Below are 15,426 nucleotides of genomic sequence, written 5' to 3' on the forward strand. Positions count from 1 at the left end.
ATAACAACTTAGTTAACAGTTAAATTAATTTTATTATTAAACTGTTAACTAAGTTCTTATAATTTGAAGTATATTTTCTTTTAACAATTTAATTTTTTCCAAAATTATTAAACTAAAATAATAATCTGAAAACTAATCTAAAAGCTCTAGCTTTACAGCGCAAGTTAGTATACTTTTAAATTATAAAGACAGTAAAAAAATACATTAACTTTAAACTTAATCATATATAAACTATTAAAGTGTACATTATAGATTGTAGACATACAGAAAATTTGTTTATAAGTAGCCAAAAAACTTTTCAGTTATCAGTATTCCATAAAACTTAAACTTTATTTTGAATTTTTTATATGTTTTATTATTTTTTTACAATTAACTTTTGTAAAGTATAACTTTTGAGTAGCTTTTTCTTAAAAAAATGTTAGGTACATATTTGACTTATAATCTTAGGTTGCCCCTATGTATGATTAATGCTAAGTTTAAGTATACTTCTAGCTTCTAAAATATCTTTGAAAAACTTTTGTGTAACTTACTTAGCGTAAAATTTATACAAAACAGGTTCATTAAGTTTTGTCATGATCATTTCGGTTTATTTTACTTTAAAAACAATTTCTCTAAGAGAAATAAAAAAAAATCGCATTTTGAATTTATTTCTGCCTAAAACTTTTTAGTTTTAGCCACAATTGTAAATGCCCGAGGCAATTTTTACGGATTCTAACATATACTAAAATAATTAAAACAATCAGAGTTGATGTTAAGATTTCATAAAGCAAGTTACAAATTTAAACTTGTTAAATTTAATCAGTTAAAATAGTACTTTCGAAAACTCGACCTACTTTAAGAACAAAATTGTGTTCTACCCTAGATTAAATTCATAAATTATCTCTTGGTTTAAAATAAAAACTAGTGGAAAATAAATCTACGCGATTTAAATAATTCATAAGTTTTATTTCTTTTAGTTTTAAAAATGTTACGTTTTTACAATTACACGTTAAGTTTAAGATTCTGTCCTGGGTATGACATTAAACTGTTCTGGTGTACGACTCGATAATCAAAAGGTTTTTTTTTGTACAACAGGTCCTTTGACCAAACTATATTTTAGCGTATTTTTTGTCGTTCAATAATCAATACAATACAGATTTTAGATTAAAACTTTTTCAGACTATAAATTGTTTGAATATCAATCTAAAGTTGGAGATACTTAAAAAAATACTTTCAATTGTGTAAGTAAAATATTTGAAAAATACTATTAGTTAGTTGCAGCAATTTTGAAAGCCTGTCTGCAGAGTTTTACAATTAACATGTCAAGAAGAACTCGCTCGACCACAAAAAGTATAGACTCCAAGTTAATAAAAGTAGAACCAGACATAACAAATACAATGAACTCTAACAAAGTTTCAAAGTTAGCACTTACAGCCTTAAGTAAGAAAGTTAAAGCAGAAAAACTTGCAAATGATGTTTTGAATAAGTCTGTAAAGAAAGAGATTAAAGTTGAAATAAAAACTGAGCCAGGAACCAAATGGGAGCCTTTGTATTGGAGAAAACAGCTTGATAACATTCGTACTATGAGAGCTAAAAAAGATGCTCCTGTTGACACAATGGGCTGTGAGCGAACAAATCAAGAACTCACAGAAAAAGTAAACTCCATTTTTTTTCTTGATAATAAAGATAAATATTTAAAAATACTGAATTTTGGGATCTTAAATACTTTTTTTAAAACTTTTACTTTTATAAAAACTTTCTCAAGTTTTTTTGCAAACATGCTTAATATGTTTTGATTATTTTACTAATAAAATACCATAAGCTAAATGTTTAGGATGTAATAAACAAGTATAATATTTTTTTACTTATGATCAAAAATTTTGTAATTGAAATACTTGTACTTGTTTTTAAAATAAGTACCTTATATAGATTTAAAAGATTCAATCATAGACAATTGTACAAAATATTAGCTTACTCACAAAAAATATTAACCTATAAAAAACCTTTGGTAATTACCTAGGATAATGTCACACCAATGTCAAGCTGAAGTTATATTATATTTTATGTTTTTTACAAGGATAACTTTAGGCTAAAAATCTATGTTTTGAGCCTAAAATGTTTAATCTTAAAAGATACTTGGGTAATTAATTAGGATGATGTTGCACCAATATCAAACTGAAAATATGTTATATTTGATGTCTTTTTTAACCACAATTATATGTTAAAAATCAATGTTTTAAGCCTAATTTGTGTTAATTTAAATCTAAAAAGATACTTTTTTTAAACAAGCGTTATAAATACATAGTAAGAATTAAATTTAATTATGATAAACTTAAATATTTAATTGACTTTATTTCACCATATCATAATCAACATAAATCAATGTATTGATATAATCGCTTTGTATTGTCATATAAAAGAGATAAAATATTTAAGTTTTATTAGTTTACAATAAATAAGTATATTAAGCAGAAATTATATTATATTTAATGCCTTTTTCATCCATAACTTTTGACTAAAAATTTATCTTCTATAAATAAAAATAAACTTATTTCTCATAGACTTATAAATTCAAATATTTAATCGCTTTAATTTTACAATGTAAAGCAATTATAGTAATATAACAATTTATATTGATTACAATATTTTAAAATACAATCAAATATTTAAAATAATTAAATTATTTTTTACCATTTATTCATATAGCTTGTTTAAAACCAAGTATCTTTTAAGATTAAAAATATTAGGCTTAAAGCAATGATTTTTAGCCTAAAACTATTGTTAAAAAAGACATCAAATATTATATAAATTCAGCTTGATGTTGGTGCAACATCGTCCTAGGTAACTACCAAACCATTAAACAGAAAAATATCTATGAAGAATAAGTTTAAATTATTTTTAAATGTGTTACTTTATTATGACTTTATCTTACAAAACAGGAAAAGCGTTATCATGTATTAACGTCATTGATGCTATCAGCTATGACAAAGGATCAGGTCACACATGCAGCTGTACAAAAGCTTATAGTTCATGGACTTACACCAGAAAAAATTGCGAACATGAATGTTACAAAAATACAAGATCTTATATATCCTGTAGGATTCTTTAAGGTTAAAATAAAAGTTTGATCTCCTTCTTATTCTTTTTCAGAGACTTCATTTTTTTTAAGATACAATAATGAATAAATTTGCTAGATTATAACTTATTGTGTTTTGAAAATTTGTTTTTAATTGTGTTAAACTGTTGATTAATGTTAATCTTACCTTTTAACCAGCATAACTCAGGCTAGTTTAAAACTTTTAAGGTCTTTTAAAAACTTATGTTAAGTCAGGCCTGGTTGCAGTTTTTTTTCCAAATTCAGGCAGCTTTATATTTTTAACAGCAAATATCAGGCTAGTTTAAACAATTTTAAAACATTTTTTTCTATAAACTGTGATTTTTTAAATTATAAAATCTTATGAAAAAAGTTTATTTTGAAGTATTTAAGCTTAATCAACAGCAAAATTATCCATTTTTTGAACTATTTATACAATAAGTTTTTCATTAAAAAAACTCTAACTGACTCAGAGTAGTTTTTGGTCAATAAGACTGCTTTTTTTTTTGCTTTAAGAATGACAACCATGTAGTGTTAAGAATAAGACTAAATAAAATTGTAAACTTTCTATGGTATTCAAATTTTCTATCTTTACCAGTTATATCAATTAAAAAAATGTAAAGGCAAGTTGTTTGATAAAATCAACCAATCATTTTTTATTGATATATCTAGTAAATTTATAACAAATTAAAGTTTATATTTTGAGAAATAAAATGTCAAGTGTAACTTTTATAAACTTTCAAAAAAATTATGTCTGTCAAATAGTTATGTATAAAGTTATTTGATTTAATAAGTAAGGCCAAGCATTTATTTTTCATGATTTAAACTTTTATAGTGAGTTGTGTTAAGAAAAAGTAAACTAACACAATTATTGTATTTTAAATATTACTAGAGCTTACCAATCTATTTTTTATTAATATTAACTGTATATTTAAAAGGATGCTACTGGTGCTATAAGTTTGTATATTTTAAATAAGACTTTATGGATAAATTTAAAAATTAAATGTTTAAATTCTTAAAATTTTTGTCTATCTTGGGCGATCAATATAATTTTTTTTACTAATGGTGATTTTTTTCTTATAAACTCTATAATTTCCATCATAACTCTATTCAATACTTTATTAAGTAGGCTTTCTGATATAGTTTTTCTATTTCAAGTAAGTTTTTTAGCCATGGTCTCTTAAAATTTTAATCAGAATTTATTTGACTTTTGGTAGTTTGATGTCATGTAGCCTTCTGTTTTATTAAGTCTTCCTTTACTTTAAGGTTTTAACCAAAAATTGAGTTTAATTAGATTAATATAGTATATTAACTTAGTCTAATAAAGTGAATTTCAGATTTTAAACTTAATAATATAAAAAAATAAAACGTATAAATTATTATTAGTGATGTACCGGACCCACAATTTAGGGTCCGGCCGGACCCAAATACGGACTTTTTTTTTTCAAATTAGGATCCAGCCAGACCCGGATTCGGACTTTTTTTTCAAATTAGGATCCAGCCGGAACTGGATCCGGACATTTTTTTCATATCAAGATTTGGCCTGAACCAGGTATCAGACAAAAATGGCAATATCCGGCTAGTGAGTCCTGGATAGATACCTGGATAGTGAGTCCGGTACATCACTAATTATTATCAATATAAGAAACCATTTTTTCAAATCAAAAATTTGATAAACATCTACACAAATTTAATAAAAAACATGTATTTAATACAGCGAAAAGCCACTTATCTCAAAGATTGTGCCAAGATATTGGTTGATAAGTATGACAGTGATATACCAAACAATGTTGAAGATTTGATTAAATTACCTGGAGTAGGTCCTAAGATGGCTTATCTAGCAATGTCTAGCGGTTGGAACCAGGTTGTTGGCATAGGTTAGACAAATGTTATTATACAAAATGATTTATAAAGCAAAGTTGTATAGTTTTAAGTCTTTGTTTATAAATAACTGTCCCTTTATAAGCATTATTATTTGTTGCCTTAAACTATATATTTTATTTTAGCATTAGTAAAATTTAAATTTAGTGGCACTTAGATCTTTGTACAATGTCTCTGTTCGGGTGGGTGTCACTTTTGCACAAGCGTCACTTTTGCACAAGGGGACACTTTTGCACGAGTGTCACTTTAGCACAAGGTGACACTTTTGCAGGGCGTCGTTTTTGCACGGAGGGTCACTTTTGCACAGCAACTCTTTTGCACTGAGGGTCACTTTTGCACGAGGGAACACTTTTGCACGAGGGAACACTTTTGCACAATCGTCACTTTTGCACGCGTGGTCATTTTTCACAAGGAGACACTTTTTCACTATTAAAATTTTTTATGGCAGCATTGTTGCACAACAGCAATTTTGCACAATGACTTTTTTGCACAGAACATCAATTTTGCATGCAGGCCAATTTAAGTTTAAAACTAGTACCAAATCTGTAACATAAAAAAAACACTGAAAACTTAAATTTTATAAAATTGAAAAGGTCTCATCAATTATAGAATAAAGGTGCTGCTAAATTATAAACTAAGCTAAATCTTAAATTAAATCAACACTTGATAAATATTACTTATTAGTTTTACTAACAAAAATTTAATTCAAATAAAACTTTTTTAACTTTAAACGAAATTCTTTAAATTTTTGATTTATCTTTAAGTTTGTTCCATATTTCAACTGACTGATATAAAGAAAAGAACTCTGCCAAGCCTCATTATTGAAATATTGCAGCGGTTGAAGGCTAATATAGTATATTTTCTTTGAAGAGATTCTATATGGTTAATATATTTTTTTTTAATATTGTAGGACAGATTGGTGTTTTATATTTTAACTTAGGACGAGTTAAAATAAGAAAAAAATTATTAAGGCTGTTTATATCCGGAGACTGAAAGCTTTTTAAATCTTGAAAAGATTTAGTAGATGCAATTCGGTAAATGTAATTAATATGCTGATCCATTTAAAATTTTTAGCAATAAAAATTCAAAGGTCATTAAACACTTCAGTTGAAGATAAGTTAATATTGTTTATTTAAAAAACAAAAGTAGAGATAGTAGTGTATATTTTAATATTTAGAACTTGACATTTACTAGGGTTATAGTTTAGTTTGATTTATTTAAGCTAATCGTAAATTATATCTAAGGAATATTGTAAAGTTGAGTTCGATTGGTAAAACAATTTTTTGCCATCTGCGAAAAGGCTAATGTTGCTGTTAACATCAACTTCTGAAGCTATATCAATTAGAAACTTTTTAACTAACTAACCAGACTACTATAAATTTTGTATTACAATAATATTTAGTTTTTTTTTTTCAAATGGAGAGAAAGAGTCAAAACCTTATACTCTGTATAGATAACAAAGTAGACATATTGCTTAAAAAAGATACCAAACAAGAGTATAAGCTATCTAGTAATTGAAGTTAAGCTCCGTTCAAAATTGACTGATTGTTTAAAATTTTTGCAGTTCATAACTATATCCGTGTTGTTGGACCCTCCTATGCCCTTAGATTAAGTGCGAAAATGTATAAACTTTATAACTATTAGATTTAAAAAAACTTTAATTATACCAGCTCTTCTTTTAAAACTAATTTACAATTGGCAACTATAAACAATACTAAGGACAACACTAGTAAGTATTAAGGATATAATATGGGAAGCTAACATGAAAAAGCTTTAAGTACGTTTAACTAAACCAATATTATATCAGTCTTATTATTTGATAATAAATATGAATTTAAATCTCTTTGAATCTACAAAAAAAAATAGTCGTCTCTTTAGACTAATTCTAATTAGTTGATAGTTTAAAAAACCGAATATTATTTTTTTAAACTAATTGCAATATTTGTCAGACAGATTATATTAAGTTAAGAACATTTTGTTTAAGTAATAAATTAAGTTTTTATTATTTTTTAAAACTTGTTTTATTTAATTAAATCATGCATTTTCTTTTATATCAAAGATCTATGGACTCCGCTAAGATTAAGTTTTTACACAATATATAGGTTCGAATAAAAATTCAAGGTACAATTAGTCTTGCATAAAATTCTTTTATAATCCTAAATTGACGATTTGATTAATATTTGAAATTGTAAATTTTACAATTCCTAACTTTTTTATATTTCAAATTTTCATTAAACTGTTCTTTAAAAAATATGTTAATAAGTTTCGTTTTAAAGTTTGTATATTTTACTGGGAAACTATTGAACTCTCATGTCTTTAATGGCAGTTTAATTTTTGTAAGCTTCAAAGATGACTTAGCAGCTAAGAAAAATAGTTTCCAATAAAAAATAGCTTATTTGAAGTACATTAAAACTTTTTTATATAAAAGTTTAATAAACAAAGTTACAAGACAGTTTTAGTTTTTATAAAATATCACAGCTTTACTTTTAAACTATTTGTAACTTTTTGATTTAATTCAGGGTTTCCCAAACTTTATTTTTCATAAGGCTCCCTTTAAGGAATTATAAAATACTATACACCCCTCAGACAAGGTTTCTCAAAAAACTACCCTCAAATACGCCTTAAGGCCTTTTTGTTTTTTGCTCTTCATCATTAATTCCAGAATATCTAAAGTAAGTTTCAAATTATAGGGTTGTGGCACCACCTTTTACAGTTTATTTCTCCTTAAATTTATTAAATTTTTCAATAATATCTAGTATAAGTTTCAAAACTATCCATAAATACGCTTAAGACCTTTTTTTTGCTCTTCATGATTAATTCCATAATAGGCCTCATGGTCCTTTAATTACTGACGACCCTTAACCTATGGCCTCGTTGTAGCTTATGGCAAAACCATGATCTAGTTCAGGGGTCAGCAAACTGCGGCCCGCAGGCCAAATGCGGCCCGTGAAGGGTAAATCTGCGGCCCGCGAGCAAGTTATTTTTTTGAATGGAATGCGGCCCGCAAAAGAAAATTTTGCGGCCCGTGAGCATGTAAATGTGGCCCGCTGAGCAAACATATGTTTTAAATTAAATTTGTTTAATAAGTTTAGTTTCAAGCTCATGTATAAAATTTTAAGACAGTTAAAAGACTTTACTGATTTAGCTTAAAAATGTGAAAAAGACAGGTTAGCATTATACCAGGTTTTTTTTCTCAATTCTATAACAACTTTCTTCTTACAACAGCAAATTATTTTCTTAAAAAATAGTGTAAAAAGTACTTTGAATTAGTATGATAGTTATATAATATCTATTTGGTAAAAACTAAATGCAAATGTTTTCCGTTTTGTACAAAAGTAATGCATAGTAATTAACTAAAATGTCATTTCTTTACAGTTTAATTTTTTTACACGTTTTTTATACCTAAGTTTCTATTACACATGTTTTATTTATAATTGATATATTCTAGTCTACACAAAATATTAAAACAACACAATAATAATAAAAATAATAATAACAGTAATAACAATAAGAAATATGGTTAATTTTGTTTTGGTTTTGACACCTTTGATTTTTTAGAAGTTTTCTTTGCATTTTAAATGAGTTCTTATGCTAGTTGATGATATTTCTTGGCTATTCAGCGTTTTTTAGCAACTTGACATCAAACATTAGAGCATTTTATTAAAAATATTTTTTTTCTAAACAATAAGTAAATTCTAAACAAATCCTTAAAATTTACACTGATTGCATCAAATTTAATAAAATAAAACTCAAGTAACATTTATTAATTGTGGCAATAAATACAAATTAACCTTAAAATAAAAGAAGTTTATGAACGTATTCAATATTGTAATCTACTTTTAATTTGTTATTACAGATACTGTTAGTTGTTAAATTATAGTTTATTTAAAAGTAAATGAAAGCATGTAAATTAAGTGAACAATGTTTTCTAAGATGATTTATAATTGCCCATGAAAAAGTCAACAAAAATTGCAATCCTGTGTTGTTGACAGAGATTTTTGTATGGCTGTACAAGTTGTATAAATGTTACCTACTTTGTAATTTGCTTTACGGTATAAATTCCTACTCATAATAAATAAAATTAATAATATAATTTAATCGACAAAATTTAAGTTAATTTAATGACTTGTGTAGAGCTATAGAAGTGTAACTTTTTAAATTGTAATTAAACTTTATATGAAAATACTAGGTGTTGATGTGCATGTCCATAGAATATCAAACCGACTTAGATGGGTGAAAAATCAAACGAATATACCTGAAAAGACAAGAAAGGAGCTTGAGGATTGGTTACCAAGGTAATTTCATTCAATTTATAATGATATACGTATATATAATATCATCGAAGAAATGTATCATATTATTAGTTGCTAAATAGAAGTGCATCATTTTTAATATTCTAAAATATAATTTACGGTAGAAATTAGACACTCTGAAATAGATTTATACAATCAAACTGTATGATGTTATATTAATGTTTTTTTTAAGTTTTCACTGGAGTATCAGAGCTTGTTATAGTTGTCAATTCATTTTAAGTGATAGAAAACCATCTAATGTCAGTAGTTGTAGCAATATATATTAATAAAGTATAAATCAAGGTTATTTAGACATATTAATTTTTTATAATGTAAAATATAGTACTTTTTATAATTGTAAAAATAATAGGTGAACTTATTTAAAGTAGATGATACTTTAAGCAATGTGCCTTTGGTATAAATTATTTACAAAATGACTAAGTAGAAGTATTTACCCAAACTTCATTATAAGAAGAAGGTAGAAATTAGTTGTTTTACTTGTTTAGTTAAAGATTATAAAATAATCAATTTTGAAAATAAATTAAAGCGTGAATAAAAGTGAATAACCAGTGGCTCACAGAATAAAAACTGTGCACATTCAAAGAAAATATTTACTTCATTCAATTCACACCGAGCATGTATATTGTATTCAATACTATCGTTTGTTTGTAACTTAATATTTAATTAGACTAAGTTACAAATCATCTGAAGCTAACTAAAAGTAAAGTTTAAACTTGTATTACATACAGTAAAAGCCAATCTCAAAATATATTCAAATTTCTAACAAAACTTTCTTTGCCCAGTAAAAAAATCATGCACACTATGTGCAGTGCACAATTTGATAAATAAAACCGTACTCAATTAATCTAGCGTAAGTTATTTTACATATATCAAAATGTATTTTATTATTTTAGAACAATAAGTTTTGAAAAAATATGCTGTTTAAATACTTGATAAAATAATAATTTTAGGGAATACTGGAAGGAAGTTAATAAGCTTTTAGTTGGATTTGGACAACAAATATGCTTGCCTCTTAGACCAAAATGTTCACAGTGTCTCAATCAGTCCATTTGTCCCTATGCTGAGGATCCAAGTTTCTATAAACCATTAAAGAGGAAAATTAAAAAAGAGCTAAAGTAAAGGAATTGTAAAGTACTTGGATTTTTTTTGTGTGTTTTACGTTTTTAAAACTTTATTTTTATCAAACTTTTGAAGAGTCCTAAAGTACCATTTAGTAAATTATTTGTCATAGGTAATTTTTTTTAAGTTTTCACTCTATAACTTTTTCACTAGCTTAAACTTTTTTTCATTATGTAAAAATAAAAAAGGTTAAACTTCTTTAAGTTCGTTTTATGTTCGTTTTTTATTTTGTTACTTTTTTTAAAAAAATAATGTTAACAGATTAAAACTTATTACTTTGCGGTTCAGGTTCAATATAAAACTTTGTACCTTTTTAGTTATAGTTTTTTAAAAAAATTTACTGTTTGCAGATTATAAACTCCTCTTTGTACTTTTTCGTTAAAAATATTTTCTTTGAAAACAAAGTCTATATAAAGTCGTTACATCTATAACAGTTGTGGATTTGAACTATTTTTTGTACGATTTATAACTACTTATTTCTTATAAATGTAAGCAAATGAAAATATTAATTTAAATACATCTTAAATCAATAAGAAAAGTTTTGAGTGTTTTTACATATGTCGAGATCTCTTAGGTATACTAGCATGTATCAATTTTTTTATATAAAACAAGCATTAAAACTAAAACTAAGATAATCATACAATTCCTGTTAGTTATATAAATGTATTTTTAATTGTTATTAAAATGTTAACAAAAATATGAGGTGTTGATGTCCACACAATATTAAACTGACTTAAAAGTTTATAAAAGAGTATAGTATGCTATTAGTACAAAAATTGATTTATAAAACTAATGTAAATATTATAAAAATTTAAGCGTATAGCAAACACTAACTATTTTGAATAATAGAAATGAAGAAAACCTTTTTTCAATTGTTTTAAAATAGTTTTGATTAAGAACGAGTTTTATAAAAAGTATTTGTTTGTTGTTTATTAGTTATCTTATGTTTTTCTTGCTTTCTCTAATTTAACTTTTTCTTTAAATTGTTACACTTTTTATTTATTGTTGCTCTTTTTCAGTCGAACTTTTGATTTCAGTATCCAGACAGTTTGCGTTTGTTGGTGCAGTGTAGCTTTTTCTGGTTGTTAGATTGTTGAGCCAGGAAAGATCATTAACTTGCAATGATTCAGGTTCTCTTGTATCAACAACTTCAAATGGAAGACTTCTAACCATATTTACTGTTTCATTGGTGTTTGTTCCAATGTCTGTTTTGTTTGTTGTAAATATGCTAAGTAAGCAAGACTTGAGTTTTTATAAAAACATGGCTTTCATAAATTTACATGTAACACTAAAATAAATTTAAATGTATAAAAAAGTTATGTTGTTGTTATTTTAGTGTTATTTTGAACTTATTGATTATTTAATTTGAATGCTTGTTTGTTTTGTAATATTTAATTCTTTTTTGGTTATTTAAGACCTATATATGACTTTTTTTGGAGATCTTAAATACATAGTTAGCTGAAGTAAAATCACCAGGAGTAAAAATTTTCAGACGATGTTGTATATAATAGATCGTTTTAAAATATAGATTGATCATTTTCTAAAAAAAAAACTTGAAATTTAAGCAAAATATTAATTGTATCAATCAATTGTGTCATATCAAGCAAATTAATTTTTTGATAAAGAATTTATTATTTACATCAAGTACTCATAGGGTTCTCAAAACGATGTTATGATAACAAATGATTTTTAGCATACTTATGTAAGTTTTTTATTAATCTTTAGTGTACTGTTAACACATTATATATTAGATTTTAAGGTATAAAAATAATTTATGAGAATTAATTGATAAAATAAAGTTTTGAAATTTAACATCTTTTTTATTTAACTAACCTTTCTTAGCTATATTTTCTTGACATTCTTTTGTAACAGTCTTAGACCTTAAAATAAAGTGATGTTAATTTTTTTAAAATATACGTTTTCAATAAATAGTGATTTAACATTTACTGAGAAATTTAAAGACTTGGTACTAAAATAAAAATATTTTTATATAAAAATACTTTTTAAACAATATATATACAACTAATGAATTAAGTTATATTCACGTATAAATAATTTAAGATATCGTTAAAGTTTCTGGCAGAGTATAAATTTTAAATTTTGTTTTATGACAATATTTTTTGTAAGCATGTTAAAAAAACATTTTGTCGAGTTTAAAATAGATAATAAAAGTAATCAAAACTAAACTCAGAGTTGTTTTTTACAAAGACTTTAAAACCAAATTCTATCAGTGTATTAAAAAGTAAAATTTATGAAAATTAACACTTACTTTTAAATGAAAATAAAATTATTTAGTTTTCAAAAGTTTTTAGTTACTCACTTAAGTACAATTTTACTTAATTTAAACTCACAAGTTGTGTTTGGTTTCCAAAAAAGTTGGATTAGGGTTGCAATGATCACGCGAATACTCATTTTTGAAAAAACTGTAATGACTTTTTTCAGGAAACTGTGTTAAAGGGTCAAAGAGTTCAAATCAAGAAAAAGTGTTATGACTTTGAAAAAATTGCATTTACACAAAAAGTTTAAGTGATAAATCACAAAAACTAAGTAGGTTTAAACATGAAATTATTTTATGTACAAAGTTATTATTTTCGAGATAGTATAACATATGCCTATCGAAAACTAAATATAAAGATTTTTTGAGGCACACTTTAAATTCATTGTTTTAAAATAACTGGATATCATCTTCAGATATCAAACTTTTTAGGCTCGTAGAGCTATTAAAGAAAAGCTAAGCTCTATTTATACGAAGTTATGAAAAATTATAAGTTTATGAAACACAACAAAAAATCGACACTAAAAAATGATCAAAGGATCTTTGTGTAAAAGACTATTCGGTTAACAAGCTACACAAGATTATATAAAAATAGGATTTAAGTAATTTTAAGGGAGTTTAATAAAACGTAAGTTTTAAATACATTTATAAAAAAGATTTAATTTACACTTTTTAAAAGGTTTATTTTTGGAAAAAATGTAGCAAAAGTTTTAAACAAAAGAAAAGTGTTATTTGTTTTGTTCTTACTCTTAAATGTAACTAAAAATTTTCATTTGTTAAAATTATAGTACAATTTGCTCTTTTTTTTAAACTTTCTATGATGATTTACCTCTTGTTCTTCGAAATTTTTGGCTTTAAGTTTTTTTGAGCTATAGTACTGTTTAATAAGTATTCCGATGATAAGTCCCTGCGCTATAATTATGAAGTAAAGTCCAATAGTTAGTAAATCTGAAAAAAACTTCATTTTAGAAATTAACTTAAAATACCTCATAAAAATTAGCAACCAGCAAAACTTACAAAACTCCACGAGAGAAAACTCTGTTAAACATATCAATAAAATAGTTAATTTAATATTAAAATTATAAAGTAAATTTTTTAAGCAACCTTAAATACATAAAAATATTAGTTTTGACCACTAATTTTTACTATATAAAACGGTAAAAAAAAACTTGTACTTTTTTAACAAGATTAATTAAAATGAATGTTTTTTAACGAGTTTTTATGCAACACACTTCCAAAAAAGTGATAACAGAAAAAACTAAAACCATAGTTGTAAAAATATGTAGATAAAAATAAAGTAAACTTGATATGCTTTACTTACAAAATCTTTATCATTTTTTTATTTTATAAAAATTGGCTTTAATTCGAAAAAAGTTATTTCTACTAGTAAAAGTTAGTTATAAAGGAACAAGGTATTTTTTCTCGACATCGATACAAAAAAACCACAAGAATAAAAAACGTTTTAAAAATAAATAGAATATTAAACTTATATATTCTTAAATGGATTTTTCATTGTATGTACTACAATTTTTTGAAACTTTTTAATATCAAAGTATAATAGTATTTTAGTTTTTTTTTTTTATTTGGCAGGTGAAAAAGTGTGTACTCTACCCTTCAGTTTTAGAAAGAGGAACTAAGAGAAGCTTTTCAGCCTTTATAAGTCTAATCTTATATTTAAAACAATATATAAATACTTAAAATAAATAAAATACTTTTTTTCAGTATTTAAACATAATATAAAAAAAATAAGTGTAAGTGTTTCCTTTTTCATACTCAAAACGCTTAAAACCTGGAATGAACTTTAAGTGCAGGGTAGGAAGAACTACTGGACCGTTCTGAACGTGAATAGGAGGAACTACACCATTTGGGGGCTGAACACCAGTTGGTGGCCCATCTTCATTTTCCCATTTCGTTAAAACTTCTTCAGAAAAAAAAAGTAATGTGTGGCAAAAGTGCTTCAAATCATCAATTAATTTTAAAATTGGTTTTATAATTTAATTTTAGTCAGCAAAACAAACATTGCAGTTTTTAAGGTTATTTTTCATAAAAATTTTAGGTAAATAAATCAATTTATAAAATAATTATTTAGGATTTCAACTTTAATAGTAAAATCAATCTTAAAAGTTTACATGTTTAAAAAAGAGAGCAATATTTTATTATATAAGCAAACGTTTAAGTTAGTCTACAAAAACTTCAAAAGTAAAAAAAATTCTAAACTAACTTTAGAATAGTTAACAGGTGTTTTTTAAAAGTTATTAAGTTATATTGACGGTATACTAAAAATAATTATAAAATATACTAATCAAGTAAAAAGTTTTAGAATTTTGTTACGCTCTTAGACATAAATAAAAACCGCTAAAATAATTGGTGATACTATTTAAAACTAACCTTCTGGGGTCCATTCATAACCAGGTTGAACTGTGAAAATATAAAATTAGAATACTTTTTATCATATTATAAATTCATATTAAACTAAACCCAGTTCGATCATTTAATTAATTATAAACTAAAGGAACTTGTTACTTATTCGAGTAGTCATTAAAAGCTAAAAAAGTAAATTGAAATTTTTAAACTTTCTCTAATTTTCGTTTACTATTTTCAAAAATTGAAAGTATTTCTCAGTAAAATAAGTACAAAATCTAATTTTTTCAATGTTCGTTTACATTTGTTTCTAATTAAGAATGGAATTATAATTTATAGTCTCATGTAATTAAAGTAAGAACATTTAAATTAACTTGTTAGCTAATGTTAAAAAGACAATTTTT

At 24.9% G+C, this 15,426-nt stretch overlaps 1 protein-coding gene across 1 annotated transcript; it reads left to right on the top strand.

Annotated features, from left to right (window-relative positions):
• Positions 1–1,319: 1,319 nt before the first annotated feature.
• On the top strand, positions 1,320–10,536 carry LOC145844529 (endonuclease III-like protein 1). The gene is made up of 5 exons (XM_082951927.1): positions 1,320–1,634; positions 2,919–3,089; positions 4,791–4,950; positions 9,144–9,249; positions 10,218–10,536. Exons 1-5 carry the CDS (start codon positions 1,377–1,379, stop codon positions 10,384–10,386), a joined length of 864 nt encoding a protein of 287 aa, XP_082808053.1. The 5' UTR covers positions 1,320–1,376; the 3' UTR covers positions 10,387–10,536.
• Positions 10,537–15,426: the final 4,890 nt, after the last annotated feature.

Source organism: Thalia democratica, chromosome 9, assembly GCF_965202585.1.
Source record: "Thalia democratica chromosome 9, ktThaDemo2.hap1.1, whole genome shotgun sequence".
Taxonomy (NCBI): Eukaryota; Metazoa; Chordata; class Thaliacea; order Salpida; family Salpidae; genus Thalia; species Thalia democratica.